This window comes from Chenopodium quinoa, unplaced genomic scaffold, assembly GCF_001683475.1.
Source record: "Chenopodium quinoa cultivar QQ74 unplaced genomic scaffold, ASM168347v1, whole genome shotgun sequence".
Taxonomy (NCBI): domain Eukaryota; kingdom Viridiplantae; phylum Streptophyta; class Magnoliopsida; order Caryophyllales; family Amaranthaceae; genus Chenopodium; species Chenopodium quinoa.
This window is the reverse complement of record NW_018743292.1, coordinates 11895715-11911753: the sequence shown is the minus strand read 5'-3', so window position 1 is coordinate 11911753 and position 16039 is coordinate 11895715. Positions and strand designations below refer to the sequence as shown.

Genomic DNA, 16039 nt, shown 5'->3' with positions numbered 1-16039 from the left:
CAATATTATATACCCGTAGTTGATTGTGGGATGCAAGGTAAAAATCAATAGGTAGATTAGAAAGAAATCTGGCTGACTTACGATCTTGATTTGTGTGGAGATTGGCTGCCTGCTGGTGCTCTTAAGTCTTAACTGTTTTAGTATGTTCATCGGTGTTTTATGTCATCCTGAATATAATCACTTATTTCAAAAACAAGCTAATTTCTACCCGATGATGAATATAATATATAAAGTAAATGATTTGTTGCAGTTTCATCATAAATCATTACCATTAATTTCAAGTTAGTTATGGACTGAGGCAGTGCTGTGTTCTACACTTCTACTACAGTAGTAAAAAAAAATCGTTCATTCTCCTGGGCGTCAACCCAACATCGTCTCCCATTCACTTAACTCAACTGGCCAGTCGTTACTCTCCATAAGGATTGAACTCGTACCTTGATCCTTGTACTACCTTAGGAAATGAAAAGTATCGCCGATTTCCCACAAAATTCTCAAAAACCATATAAATTCTAAGAGCAGAAGATTGTTTAAAAAGCTTCATTACTTCACAACATTTCGGTCGTACAATTGCTTAAATCTTAGCAAAACAATTATAAATCTCACATTAACATGCCACCTTCTATTACAATGTGGAAGCAAAACCAGTACACCAACATTATTTACCAAATATGCAACTTAACCATTTATGCTTCACCTACAATTAAACCAAACAATACAATCAAAATTATTTTCGAGCATCCTGAATAATCAACTAAATGAACTTAATTACTTGAATAAAGTAAATTTATGATAGTAGGAGTCTTACCGAAGTATGTTGCTGATTATTCTGATTTTGTTGCTGCTTTTGCTTTTGCTTTTGCTTGCCTTGGTTGTTCTGATTAGGACTTTGATTAGTGCCTGAAGCGCCAGCATTAGTCTTATCATTTTTCTTTTGATCTCTGGCTGTGTTAAAGATTAATGTAAAACCTTCAGCTGATTGAGGATCGTTCACGTCCCATTCTCCGAATTTTGGCAAGGATCGGTTTCCTGCATTATTGCTTGCTTTCTACAGCATAATTATAATACATTGCAAGAAATTAGAACTATAACTAATAAAAAAATTCTAAACGAACAAGAGAATTGTTCAAAAGCCTTCCTAACTGGCTAACTGACTTAAGCATAGTTTTTTCTTAATTGTCTTTTTGTTGGGCATTAACTGTTGCCAAGAAGCTACTAGGTTCTTCTGAGTGGTTATATTCACGACTCACAAGTAATGTGACAACAATTGAAGGAAGAGGGCTGAATAAGCATGATCGATCCTCATATAAGCTCATTCCAAGCCATCTCGTTACCAAAAACCACATAATCAACTAATCACATATTCACATATATATAGCACAAACTGATCTTAAATCAGCTTACAAGTAGGCTGTCAATAGTTGCCAAATTGAATCTAATTAGAGAGTATAGTTAACTTTGAGTTTTAAGATTATTATATGTTACAAGCAGAAATTAATTTGAAATGTCTGATTTCTCACGCTTCTCTTGATTAAATTTGCCGTATAGCCCTCTAAAGTCTAAATACATCAAAGTGTAAATATCTTAGGTTAACTTTATACACCCAAAGCTAAAATGTTTGCCCTAAGAGATAGATTTAATGGACAGACAGGACAAGTGATGTAAAAGGTACAAATAAATACGCCTCTATAGGTAAGTTAAGACAATGCACATGTGTTAAACATGTTGACCAAAGTAAAAGTAAAATAAAATCAAACAATTTAAAAACCTTAAATGTAAATATTTAATCTTTAATGTTACAAAGTTTACATATTAGATAGAAGAAATAAATAGTTGTTTCCTTGCCGGGAGGACCTCATACAACAAAAACAACAACAACAACAAGGGAAAGCCGCCTTTACAGTTAAGTTATTACAACACAACAATGATTATGACACAGGAGAACGTTTAAGGGATGAACCTTATTGACTTTGAATGTAAACATCGCGTTCATTAAAAGTTTAGAAAAGCATGCATGAACATCAAAGATTTTCTCATCATAGTTATATACAAACACAATAACCAAATTCCTTAGCACAAAAAAACAAACGAGTAAAAACATCAATACTAATATATGGTTTTTATAGAGAAAAATGAGAATCTTACCGAAGGCATGAAAGATGATCGTAGAAGCTCTAAAAATTATGTGAAACAAATTAAAGAAAGAAGTTTTTTAAGCGTTGGAAAGCTAAGAAGACAGAAGAAATTTGACAACGAAAAACAGGAAGAACAAGTTGAAGTATAGAGAGAAAAAGAACACGTACATAAGATGTGGATTGCACGTTGTAATTTGCGTAGTTGTCAAACCCAAAAATAATTATATTTTAAATATTGACATTTTCTTAATTTTAATTGGCCGTTTGATGATTTCTTAGAATTGTTAAAGAGCCGTTTGGAATCTAAGGTAATACATAAAGGGATAACATAAGTCTTCAACTAAAAAATTAATTTTGTCAATCAACAAGCCGTATAATGTTCATATTTAATAATTAATGCATGTATACTATATAGTTGATGTGAATCACGTCAAAAAAGAAATTACATATTTACATTGACTAAAGACTTGTATATAGTGTATTACTTTTTGGCTACTCGTAAATAGGTAGGTTTTAAATGACAGTAATGTGATGAATGAATTTAGATGTAATTGTACATGAAATTATAATTATTTTATGTTGGTGTGGAGAAAGCAACAAGGGAAAATATTATAGACGGATTTGATTAAGTCTTGAGTACCACCAACCAAGGTACCTGAATTGACACCTCAATCTAAATGCAGTACATAATTTACATGCAGTAGTAAATCATTTTAGTAGTTTAGTTTCAACCATAAATATTTCAAATGTAAAGTATTTTAAAACTATTATATACTCGTAATAATTATTGTATTTTGCTAGCCTTATATATAACCGAGTTGAGCTTATAGAAATATTTTTTCTTCAAATTGCCTTATTTTTATAATGAATAAGGTCATAATCAAACTTATTCTTCTGTAGCTCAATTAATTATACTCCCTCCGTCTCATAATATAGTGCTCATTTCAATTTTTAAAGACAAATTTTAAAAATCTGACTGAAAATTTTCCATAGTCATGATATATATTGTTATTCATCATCTCAATGTGTGATATTATGATACTGATATTTTGTATAGTTTTTGTTAATATATAATCAATGATATTGATCGGATGGTCAATATCTTGAAGACCGTACAAAATTAAATAGATAATAGTTCTTTCCAACTAATCTTAACTAGTACTTTAAATGAAGTCATTTGTTTAATTATGTATAGTTAGGGAAGTTATTGTTGTAAAATTAATACCTCTAATATCTTAAAATTGTTATCATGAATTATTTTACAGTAGTCATTTGAAATATGACTACCGTAATGTTTTAATGATTATATAGTTCATAAATGACATATTTTTTTCCAAATAATTAATTATATTACTTTATTTTTGACATTGAATAGTATTATCAACATTTTTTTTTATTTATCAAATTTTTAGTTTCATTTATGTAATTTTTATTCTTATTTTATAGTTTCTCAAAAAATATTTATTTTATGTTGGATTAAAATTTTCAAAAATTATATTTACATTATAGATATTATAAGACTAATTGTGGTCATTTTATAACATGAAAAATTGAACCGATCATATTATATATCATTAAATAATATGGTAGTCTTTTTTCAAATGACCGCTGTAAAATCATATTGTTATCATACACATATACTAATAATGACCGAGCTGAGATATACACTTATTAAAAATATAAATGTTATTACAAAAATGGTTAGTTAATTGGATTATTCACTTATATATTTTCAATGTATCGATGATTGATTTATAATTCTTACTAGCTAATATACATAAATATTTAATGATTAAAGATGGAAAAAAAAATTAAGAATCAAAGAAATTCAAAAAAAAAAAATTAAGGCTAAAACAAAAAATAAATATGGAAAGAAAAAAAATTGAAAATAACAAATCAAAGATACGGTTGTAAGAAAATTGATTAACGCGTCCCAAATAAAATCCGAAGAACATAGGGTATGTTAAGTGTAAGAAAAATAAGGAAAGTAAAACTTAAACAAGTAATTAAAATCCAAAACAAAACCAAATTTCACCCTAAAAAACTTACCAAAACCGACAATAAAACCTTGATTGCCAAGTTATCTAAGTTCTAATGTTCTATACAAACCCAACTTAAACTCAATATCATTCATTGCTCATCTCAAAACCCTACCTAATTACATTTGTTCATCTTAAACCCTAGCTTATAGTATAACAACACTTCCTCTCAAACAAAAAAAAAACAACAATGGCTCATTACGTAGTACTAGAAGGCCAGCACAACTGCATCAACCACGCTACCGGAGGTGACGACTACGACTTAAGCGTTGAAGAGCTTCGATTCCTTTGTCAAAAATACCACGACGAATACGACGCAGTTAGAGTAATCCTTCCTAATAGGCAAGAAAAGTCTTTTTCTTACACAACCCCCGTTATTCAACCTGATCGTCCTCGACCTCCTAGTAGACGCCAACGTATATTAGGCCGAATTGTCAAGGAAATTGTGTTGACTTCTTCGGAACAACCAAGTTATAAGTCTTATTACACTACTGCTGAAGACAATCGTGATGTTGTTGGCATCGACGACAACGATAATGATAACGAGAACGATGATAATGATGTTAAAGAGCTTGGCGAGGAGGATATGGATGTAGAGTATGATCATGATGATGGGGTGAACAAGGTTAAGGATGACCGCGTTGAATCGAGTGTTGTTGCTTCTTCCGTGGCTTCTAATGATTATGTTGCAGAAGATGATAACATGGATGAAGATGAGTCTGTTGAATCAAAGATCACTATATTCATTGATGATTAGTTTATGATTTGTGTGTGATTGAATTGTTTTACGAGGAGTTTAGGTTATTAATTTGTTCCGTACTTATTTTCTTTCCATTGTTGAATTCGTTGCCCTAATTTTTGGGTACTGAAATATAATACTCCGTATTCAATGATTCAGCTTGCTTGATTTTTAGTTATCAACTTGTTTTAATTTCCGTTCTAATGTTGTCCGAAAATAGACTAGTTTTCAGCCTTTTAAAGTCTAATAATAATATATAATCTTAATAACTAAAGCATTTAAAATAATAAATTAAACTGTAAGACTACTGGTTCAATAATTAATAATAATGGTAGCAATTATCAATAAAGTTATAACATAATTCTTATCATTAATCTGATAAGTGATGGAAATAAGATACGAATTGACAACATTTTACATTAGTAAAAAATCGATCTCCCTCTAAACAATAAGAGAAATGTTTATTATCGAATATCGAATATCGAAATTACTAATCACCTTCCTTAATAATATCTACACTTATTGTAATTTTGTTGAAAAAAGTTACGTTTGCACTGCAAATTAAAGTGTGAAATTTGTTAATTAACTATTAGAGTACAAATAGCTTAGCTGATAGATTATTGATGATTAATGTCGAAAAAATTGCCAAATTTAAGATTTCCAGATTATATATGCAAGTTTCAACATTGATATTAGGATATGATTTGGTGAGTAATATCTTTAGGATCTGATTTAGTGAATCAAATCTTTAGGGTATTATAAGTTTGAAATTTTCTTTGTGGAGGCGGATGTACGACCAAGCATGGTACATCCGGATTTTTGATAAAAGGCGGAATGAACATATAGTTGTTTTGTAAAGAACATATAGCTGTTTTACAAAGAATATCCAGCTTTATCTTCTTTTTGTATACCTAAAGAACATCCATAATATTAATAAAGAACATGATAATATTATATAATAAATATTATTTACATTCACCCACCATAATCTAAAGACAAAATTTAAAAAACATTTCACAGTAAACAATGAATATTATGTCACAAATAAAAATACATTACACTGACAATCAAATAACACTGAGATAAAGAATATTATTTAACAGTGTGTTCTTTATAAAATAGTGTCATGTTCATTGTTATTAATAGCTTTATGTTCTTTTTTTTTTATCTCTCTTATGTTCTTTTATCACGTTCATTACATTTTAACAATATGTTCTTTTCACTTTACATATATGTTCTTTACAATTCAATACCATGTTCTTTTCACTTTAACTAAATGTTTTTTACATTTCTATGAGCAATTTCCATAGATAATGTTAGAAGAGAATAAAATTCCATAAATACGCTACATTTTAATAAAATTCCCGACGTACTGTCCACGTCATCTTTTGTAAACTAATTTTTTTTACAAAAAATAAAAAGCTTGATACCGATAATTCAATTAGCGGTTTAGTTTTTCACCACTTACTCGAGCAAGCCAATCAATATTACAATACATAAAACCGCTAATTCAATTAGCAAGTTTTACATTATATGTAACCGCTAATTCAATAAGCGGTTTTGTTTTAGATTTGGAAAAATAATAATAATAATAATAATAATAATAATAATAATAATTACACTTGCTGACGTGGACGGTATGTCTGGAATTTTATTAAAATATAGCGTATTTATGGAATTTTGTTCTCTTCTCACATTATTCATGGAAATCACTCCATTTCTATACAATATTCTTTCCGCTTTTTTTTTTTAACGGATGTACCATGCGCATGGTACATCCGCCTCCATGAGCCACTGATTGTTATAAGTTAAGTATTAATATGGGCTGTTGTAAAGCATTAAGATTATTTCGTAATAATCGATATACCCTATATGATTTTATAACTCGTCACTTATTTCTTATACTCCCTCCACCCGAGGTTATCTGCAACAAAGGACAATATTTCGGACTCCTAGGCAAAACTTTTAGGGGAGTGTTAATTGAGTTTTGGTGGGTTTAATTAATGAGAGAGAAAAGTAAAAATACAAAATTACCCATTTGATGATATATATAAACTAAACATTTAAATGTTGAAAAATAAGGATATATTTGGTATTTGTAGTGTGAACACAAATATTTGTAGTGGGTTTTAGGTAGTGGATGGGACCACTAACCAAAAAAGTGGGTAATAGTGGGTAATTAATAGTTAAATATTACCCAAAAAGAAAAGAAAAAAATTTGTTGCAAATAATATAGAGCACCCATTTTAGGTAAATGTTGCAGATAATTACGGGCGGAGGGAGTATATACTATACATTTTGTATCTTTGTTTTTTATACATATATTTTTGGAAAGAAACGTCATGAAATGTATTTGTATAAGAATAATGTATCCCCTTCATTAATTTAACTACTTGAGGCAAAGGAAAAAAAAAAGAATAAAGAAAGAAATAATCCAATATCGTTATCATAATTTAAAGATATCATCCTAATAATTATTGTCATAGTCTTGTAAAATAAATATATGGAAATATTATCCGATCTAAAACTACCCTATAAGAAGCCCTGTTTTGTGAACAATTGCCCGAACAATAAAAATTTGAAAACAACTACCTTATTAATGCAAAAATTTTGTCTAAGACTATCGTTTAACGGATTCCTTTCCGTTTGTAGGGCTCACATGTTCATTTCTTCTACTTCGTATTATTCTTTTCCCCTAACCACGATGAGATACCCAAGAACCCTTAATTCGACAATTACTCGCCAAAGTCTAACAACATGTAATTTTTTAAGTAATTTTTGTAATTTATTTGCAATATATGGTTTTAGGGTTTTTAATTTTCTTAAATTATCGTAATTAGGGATTTAGTTTAGGTATTAGGGTTTCAATTGATTTAGGGGTTTTGTATTTAGGGCTTTAGTATTCAATTCTTTTTTTTTTTTTTTTTTTTTTTTGGCTAATCTTGATCTGATTTTCAAAGGTAGAATATCCAATTCAATGGTTTCTTTGGCATGTAAACGCTATGATATTGTATCTGGTAGAAAGGCATGTAAGCTTTTCAAATGGGTTGATGAAGAAATTTTAGAATTGCAGAGGGTTATTATAAGTCAACTGGTGCTAAATTAGTCAAAAGAAAGAAATTTAGAGCAGTATAATTCGCTTAGGTTTGAGGAAGATGGTGAAAAGTGAAGGAAACCGGAGTAAAATTGAATGATAGAGGAGGATCATAAAATTGAAGTAAATTGGGGATGAAACGCAAATGTGGACCCCACAAAAGGCAAAAATGGACAAAATATGTAAAATAGTAATACTAGACAAAGTTTTGCAATTATAGGAAGTTGTTTACAACCAAAAAAAAAACGGGTAGTAATCACATACATGCAAGTAGGGGTGAAAGTTCGGTTTTCGGTTTGGTTTTTTGCCCAAACCGAAACCAAACCACCAAATTTCGGTTTCTTGATTTTGCAAACCACACCGCACCACTTTAGCTTTGAAACCGAACCAAACCAAACCACCTAAATTTCGGTTTTCCTAAAAAAAACCAAACCGCACCGAATTTTCCTCTCAAGCATCCTAAACATCACATTTTGCAAAAAAACCGAACCAAACCACACCAATTAAAATTGAACCAAACCAAACCATACAAACATCCCACCTAAAACCCACCTACCACCCACCCTAACCTACCAAAAACCACCGAAACTACCACCACTAACCACCCACAACAATGCCCACTAACCACCACTAACCACCCATAGAAACTATCACCACTACCACCCACAACAACCACCAAAAACCACCTTATCACCACCCCTAACCCAGATCCGCACCCACCACAACCCACAACCCACCTTATTTCACCACCCTTCATCCTTTCCACCCAAACACTAACCCTAGATCGACCCACAACTACCTATCACCACCGCAATTCAATCTACACGGCTACGCCACCATAAAAATAAAGTAGGAAAAAAAATTCAAATCAAATTAAAATTAAGAAAAAGAGGACATACCTCACATTCCACCGAAAAACCTCGAATTTGGGTTTTAAAGGTCAAGTTCGACCATGAAAACACTAGATCTAGTGTTTTCATGGATGAATTTGACATGAAAAACCTTAGCTACTCAGTTGATGGCTTAATAACGTTGTAAATAAACTTGTTCGATGTGGGCTGGTGGGGAAAAGAGGAGAACAGAGTGATGGAGAAGAGATCAAAGAGGAGAAAGAAAGGACGGAGTTGAGAAGAGGAAAGGAGAGAGAGGAAGAACTAAGATTCTGAGAAGAGAAGAAAGAAAGGGCGGAGAGGTGAGATCAGGAGAAGAAGAGGAAAGGAGAGGTGAGAGACTGAGAGTCAGATGAGGAAGTGAGGGATTAGGGTTTTTTTTTTTCCTTTATATACTTAGGGTAAAAGTGTTGGGCTAGGGGGCTTTTGGGCTTAAAATTTCGGTTCTGTTCGGTTTTGTTCGGTTTTTCGGTTTTTCAATTTTTAAAATCGAAACCAAACCGAAAACCGAAATATTTTTTTTTTCAAAACCAAACCGAACCACTTTCGAAAAAAAACCGAACCATATTTCTTATTCGGTTCGGTTTTCGGTTTGGTTCGGTTTTAACCCAAATTTGTTTCACCCCTACATGCAAGATCTAGTTACTCGTAACATAACTTGCATGAAGTAAACGCTTGTAAAAAGTAAAACTGTATATCAAGAACTAGACCCAAAATCTGCCTGTATTATATACTCAGAGGTTGATGACCCAAAAGAAGTGTAAAGTACACTATTCTGGAAGCATTTCACAGACAGCAACAGACAGTAAAAGGTTCCAAATCGACATAAAAATACCAGAAATGGCAGTTGAAGTTTTGTCATCTCTTGCAAAACCATATTCTTGGACAAACATATTCCTACAAAGTTATATGGTTGAGTCATATTGACCAATGTCTCAGTCCTTGAAGAAAAGGGCATCTCAAAGAAATGTATGGTCAATAGAGTTAGAAAATTGGTCGAGTTAGCAGCTCAGCCAAACAGCAAGAGTCCCACTCAGCCATTAATCAGGCAGTAGTTGGATACATCAAGGGCAAAGGTCCCTTTCCAAGAGCTGTTGAGCTTTTGTACCGTTGCATTCCTGCCACACATGAAACAGAGAGGATTCAGTAACAAATCTATAGTGACCTCCTTCGTATCGTTACTATGGAGCTAGTCTTGGGTAAAATTGTCTCATGTTAATTTATTGTGACATGTTTAAAAGTTACAGCACAAAATTGTACAGGTTACCACTAAAAAAACAGGGGTGAAAAAATCACACTAATTGTGAAATTGTCTCGTATAAGATTTTGCCATGAAAAATATCTAAATTTTTTTAAACTGAAACATACAGTGATTCCAGTGCCAACTTCCAGGAATAACAAGGTTTCTTATGATAAGTCAATAACTATACAAGCTCACATAAAGTATCAAAATCTAACTACTATACTGCCTAAAAAAAAATAGAAGAATTTTCAAGAGAATAGAGAGCGTCACATAAAAAGTTATGTAATGTGTTCAATTCAAAACCAAATTTAAGAATGTTAAAAAAAATTAATAATAATAATTCTAGTACTCAGAATAATATTATTTTTAGAGCTTTACTTTCAATACTTCGTATATTACAGTGATGAAGATAGAAACCTTTCCCTGTAAAAAAAATAAAAAAATAAAAAAATCAAGTTTTCAAAACTGGGAATATAGTAAATAGGCCTAATTAAGTGGATATAAAACTAACAATTTACTCATCAAGCCGAGGAGTTTGTATGCAAATTTTAATGTTTGCAATTTTACAAAGGCTTCTGACTTTTGTTCTTCAAATCTTCACCTTCAATTCACCAACTTACCTCTACTTAACAGCAGACGGAGTACTGCACACTAGATGCAATTGATTTTAATTGTTCTCCATTAATTTGAACTTCCAACTTTATTGAAGAGGATGAAGATGTATGCAGTCTTTTAGTCCTACAAAGCAACAAAGCAGCAGAGTTAAAGATGGCTGAAGAATCATAAGAACTACACATATATCGGATTCTGTACAATGGAAGGCTACATAAATCCTGCTCCATACAAATTTATAGTAAGCCACAAGCAGACAAGCAGTACAAAGTAATGACAGCATCAACCAAGCCTGAAATTTTAGCAATAATGAAAGCAGAACCCATCAACATATGTAGTTCAAGCAACTTGGGTAAATGCACAGTATCAGCAAAGGCTTCAACTAAAAGAATCTTTAACATGCCTCAGCATGTATTTCATTCATCAACACTTCTACGATATTACAAGAAGATTAAATACTAGATATTTGCCCCACTCAAATTCTACTGAACTTAAGACTTCAAAACCACTTGAAACAGAGCCACTTCTGAATATATGATTCCACTATTAGCTATTTCATCACAATTACACCTCCTTTTAGGGAATGAAATATAATTAGAATAATGAAATTTTCAGTCTGAAACCAAAAGCAGACGTCATTTACATGTTCCCAATTCCCATGTATCAAAAAAATGTTATCATTGGTAGACGCTTCTATAGCAAAAGTCTGATTGCAAAAACAGCATGCAAGCTATAAAATTTTATTATGCTAATTTTTGTGTACAAGGTACAAACTCCTATTTGTTGAAGTAATGTCATGAATCCAAGATCTGAGAGTCTTGAGATTATTTCAATCTCACTAATTCAGCTCTATCTGAAACCCACAAGATAACTGTGGTCAAATTGCCAAATTTATCTGGTAATCTAAAATTACAAGGCAGTTGCAATAATATTATCTTTTTAATAGTCAACATGTGAGAAAGTATACTAACTTCTTTTAACAATACAAGGGATGTATTAATTTAGCATGAAGAGTCACAAGATTAACTACACCTGATATTGTAACATATAGATACTAGTAGAAAACTAACATTTTGGCATTTATAGAGGGGCTCATAAAAGCAGGGTAACAATGGCAATTTTTTGGACCATTTTACAAACTAACTTTTGTCAGTGATAAGGGCACAATTTTCCTTAAATGTTCTCTACACTTAAGGCTGCAAACAGGCCTAACCCAGCCTCCCCTCTTTTTTTAAAGATGAGGTTGGGATTTCTCCATTCACCAAAAAAGCATACTGGATTTAAATACCAGAAAAACCATGTGGTACCGACCTACTGGTGGGCAGACAGTAACAAGCAGTTTACTTATGTTACTTATTAGCAATCCACAAAACCTAAAGATCACTACGTAGTGATTGAACAGTTTGAAATTTCAAAATCAGAGATCAAAGGGTGTGAAGGTAGACATGTCGTAGGGAATTAGAAGAGAACAAAAGGAAAATTCTCTTTATCTAGGTATTTTCACAAAAAGAGAATCTTCGCCAAAGAAGCAAAAACAGATGGATGCTATAGCCTCCTAATTTTCACACGATAGCCAAGTCATATGGATTTGTAAATGACAGATGCAACTAAACACTTCATGAGCAGAAAGGGTAAATTGCAGAAGGTAAATATAAATTTCTAGAGTAAATGAAAGAATTCCTTGATGTATTGACAATTCGATAGGGATGAATATCAGCACACTATGAGAGATTCAACCCTTTAAGGTACTCCCTAATCGAACTCTATAGCCAAAAGATGGAGAATCCCGCCAATTGGATAGGAGGTTATCTTGATGCCAGGTAGGTTGTCAAAGATATAACCATATAGGCAAACAAGGTTGAATGCATAATGTCGACAACAGCATAGAATAGTCACATGCCAAAACTATAACTATTAAAAATTTAGTATCCAGAATTAAAAGTAATACCAGGTGACAACAAGTATTCATTCAGCTTTGATGCAGCAAACTGGGACTTGGCGCTGATCTCCACCTGTTTCCTCTTTAAACTTGTTGAACTAGGGGGCGGCAGAAGGGTCACCTAACTTAAGGAAATCGCTTCATTGTGTGGCCCACTGCCCTCAGATCAATGTCTACAAATATCATCAACTATAGTCAATAAGAATCAAAGCTAATGCTACGACATCATTGTTGAATCGTAGTGAGATGCTTTAAACACGAATACTACTAAAATGGCATGTTATGATGCCACATACATGTAAATATACAAGATGCTTATGCTTATAAAAAGCTTCTGGTGTCAACAAACACCACATATTAAAAGGAGTTAGTTAAAAGATGTGAATAAATTCCAAAACAGAAAAACATAAAAGTGACAGTAAGAATCAGTTTGAAATAAAAGGTATACAAGTTAATATTATATATTCCAAAATAACTAATACATAATAACTAAATTTTATTTTGTAATTTGACCTCAACGCCAAAGGTACTCACCAACCTCAAAACAGTAATAGTTGAACTCCATCAAAAACATGAAGCATAATTTAAATGTTAAGCCAACAAAACAGATTTATCGGTGGAATCTATAGCTAGCATAATTTCTTGACAGGTTCTAAAAACTTCTAATTTATAGTCAGCCAGTCACAGAGATATACCAATTACCTGATGCACCATAAGCTATGATCTTCCACGGTCACAAAAAGCATAACTCCAGCAGCATTGTACATGTACAAGTAGAATAGCTACCAACAAGTCATAAAAATTGCAAACTATAGGATGCCACCATCACCAGACAGCCCAACATATGACACACCAATATTGCAATGTGCCCATCCCTGCAGGAAAACAAAGTAGGTAAAATTATTTTTATAAATAAAAGGCATTTGATAGAAGACAACAGCAATCTTTGTTTCTGCTAAATGAAAGATCAAGGATATCCCAACCTTGGATTCTTCTCGCTTGAAGCTTATCCAAGAACCTGCAGAAGGAGGAGTTTATCTCTCACACACAAATCAAATGTTCACTTGATAAACTAACATGAAAGAGAAGAAGCTAACTATATCACAAACAAGTGTCATGCTTTCTGTATGTGAGGCATACTGAACAAGTGATACAACTCATACAAGTATGCAACTGAGATACAATTGAAATCATCTTCATCTGATCCTCTAAAGCAATAGAATATTGCGTAAAAACTAAAGAGAATATTGGACAGAGGAATTTACAAAGGCAACAAAAATCACTTTGATCTATTTAATTTGTCTTCCTTTTCCACAAAAAGGATGGGAAGACAAAGGAAAACCAATTATATAAAAATTATGGTGTAGTTCCATCACAGAGAAAGGTAAATGGACACTCCCTAATATATCTCTGTTAGCACTTAGCACTCAACAAAGAATCCTTAAATCTCACTATTCTTGCTTCCAGGCATACAAAATCAAAGAGAAACCAAGTTGTTGCGATTGAGAATCTCGAATTCTTTGCGAAGCTGACCAATGCAATACACTAGGATCACAAAGAGGTTGGCTAGCCCATATCTTCTCAGCCGAAAGACTAGTTCTGAACATAAAAACTGCACTTCCAGGAGATGTACTGAAAAGCCAATTATGCACATCCCAGAAAACTTCAACAGGGAGGCCATCAATCAGGATAGTGTGATTACCCCTGAACTTCCAACGAAGCCGCTTGACCTGCATCACATTTTTGGTATCCACACGGACAATCAAGCACGGGTCGTTAGTGCTAAAGGTATCACACTCAATCATGAGATCGTGCACAGGACCGTTTTCGCTAAACTTAGCCTTTGCATAGAATACCTTCTTCCCATAAACATGTTCCCTCTTAGCAATGAAAACAGCAGTACTAGGAACTTGTGTAGCATTAGTCTTTTTAAAAGCTTCCTTCCTCATATCCCCAAGTAGAAGAATCATTTGCTTATCACACACAATTGCCAAGTAAAAACCCTCCAAAGGCTCAGGTCCAGATCCAAATTTTGCTGATGAAAGGTCCCAATATATATCAATATTACTAGACTCAACATCTAAACTTTTAGACCCTTTTCTCTTAGAAAACAACCATGGCTTAACATCAACCTTACACAAACATTGATTGCTTGAATCATCAATTCCAACACTTAGACCTTGCCCCATCAAATTCTTACTCCATGTAACTGTAATTACACAAGACCGCCCTCGAAATCGACATTGATATGCACAAGTTACCAGATTTTGAGCAGTTTTATTACCAGATGATGATGAAGAATCCGGAATCTGCACAGCATTTTCCCCAAAACAAGATGGGAAATCCCTCATTTTGATGAAAAAACTCCCTCCAAACCCCAAAATTCAAAATTCTCTCTTTTAAGCCTTTTCACAAACATTTGATGTGCCTATCAAAACCCACATCAAAAAAACACCCAATTACAACTAAACTCATCACTAAAAAACACATTGAATACAATTATACAAAACTAAAGAATTCTGTAATTTAAAAACGTACCTCAGTTCATCTTGAAAACGGCACCCAGAATAACAAAATTCAGAAAAAACCCAGAAACGCTTTCAAACAAATGAATTAGTACCTCGATTAAATCATGTGTTCAGAGCAAAAATAAACGTTTTTTTTTTTTTTTTTTTTTGCAGGAAACTGAAACAAATCTGGACTTTAGATGGAGTGAGTGAGAGAAAGAGAAAATGAAGAGAGAGAAAAAGAAAGAGACCAGGATAGATTAGAGACAAATTTAGAGAATGTAATTTGTAAAAAAAAATTAAAATTAATATTGAGAATTTAAGCAGACAAAAAAACTAAAAAAGGACAGCAGTCTACTGTCGAATTTAGCTCTTGTGACTGCAAACAGTCTCACCCAAAAGGAAAGTTTTACATGCCCATGATACAATTATTTACTAAAGATAAAAAGGGTAGGTCGATACTCGATACTAGACCTACAGTTTATTGTGCTCTTTTGTCGTATTATTATGTTACCCCGATGGGTGATGTATTAAACGTTAGAAGTTAGAACACTTGAAGTGTTACTAATTTGTCCGAACACGATTAAGGGGTTGGAGAATGTTGGGTAGGTCAATGATAAAGTTACGGTTTTACTATGCTCTTTAATCGTGTTATTTGTCTACCTTAAGTACTAAACGGAAGAACAATCAATGTGATTGTGGTTCAAGGTAAGGTTAAGAACGTGATTAAGGTGGTCGGTTTAATTATTTCTATTGTTATTAAAGAAAAGGATGGGTCCTTAAGGAAAAATAATGGAGAGGATTATGGATAGAATTAATAAATTAAGAGGAGAGTTGAAAATGT

At 32.5% G+C, this 16039-nt stretch overlaps 2 protein-coding genes across 4 annotated transcripts; both read right to left on the bottom strand.

Annotated features, from left to right (window-relative positions):
- Positions 1-45: 45 nt before the first annotated feature.
- On the bottom strand, positions 46-2268 carry LOC110737064 (RPM1-interacting protein 4-like). Its single transcript, XM_021917431.1, has 3 exons — positions 2143-2268; positions 806-1045; positions 46-694 (listed from the first exon to the last, which is right to left on the bottom strand). Exons 1-3 carry the CDS (start codon positions 2149-2151, stop codon positions 656-658), a joined length of 288 nt encoding a protein of 95 aa, XP_021773123.1. The 5' UTR covers positions 2152-2268; the 3' UTR covers positions 46-655.
- A 5578-nt stretch (positions 2269-7846) lies between these two features.
- On the bottom strand, positions 7847-15711 carry LOC110737061. 3 transcript variants are annotated; one of them, XM_021917427.1, is made up of 6 exons: positions 15227-15711; positions 13672-15116; positions 13384-13563; positions 12698-12861; positions 10758-10875; positions 7847-10012 (listed from the first exon to the last, which is right to left on the bottom strand). In XM_021917427.1, the coding sequence occupies exon 2, from the start codon at positions 15037-15039 to the stop codon at positions 14140-14142; it is 900 nt and encodes a 299-aa protein (XP_021773119.1). In that variant the 5' UTR covers positions 15040-15116; positions 15227-15711; the 3' UTR covers positions 7847-10012; positions 10758-10875; positions 12698-12861; positions 13384-13563; positions 13672-14139. The 3 variants fall into 3 exon arrangements, with proteins under 3 accessions (XP_021773119.1, XP_021773118.1, XP_021773117.1); XM_021917426.1 differs by having other exon boundaries at positions 10516-10875; positions 13391-13563; XM_021917425.1 differs by having other exon boundaries at positions 13391-13563.
- Positions 15712-16039: the final 328 nt, after the last annotated feature.

What these genes read in the sequence shown, in the direction of transcription:
- LOC110737064 (XM_021917431.1), bottom strand. An exon ending in ATAATCAGCAACATACTTCG is followed by an intron (nt 695 to 805) that starts GTAAGACTCCTA and finishes GTTTAATTGTAG; the next exon opens with GTGAAGCATAAATGGTTAAG.
- LOC110737061 (XM_021917427.1), bottom strand. Translation starts at nt 15,039, where the DNA reads ATGAGGGATTTCCCATCTTGTTTTGGGGAAAATGCTGTGCAGATTCCG.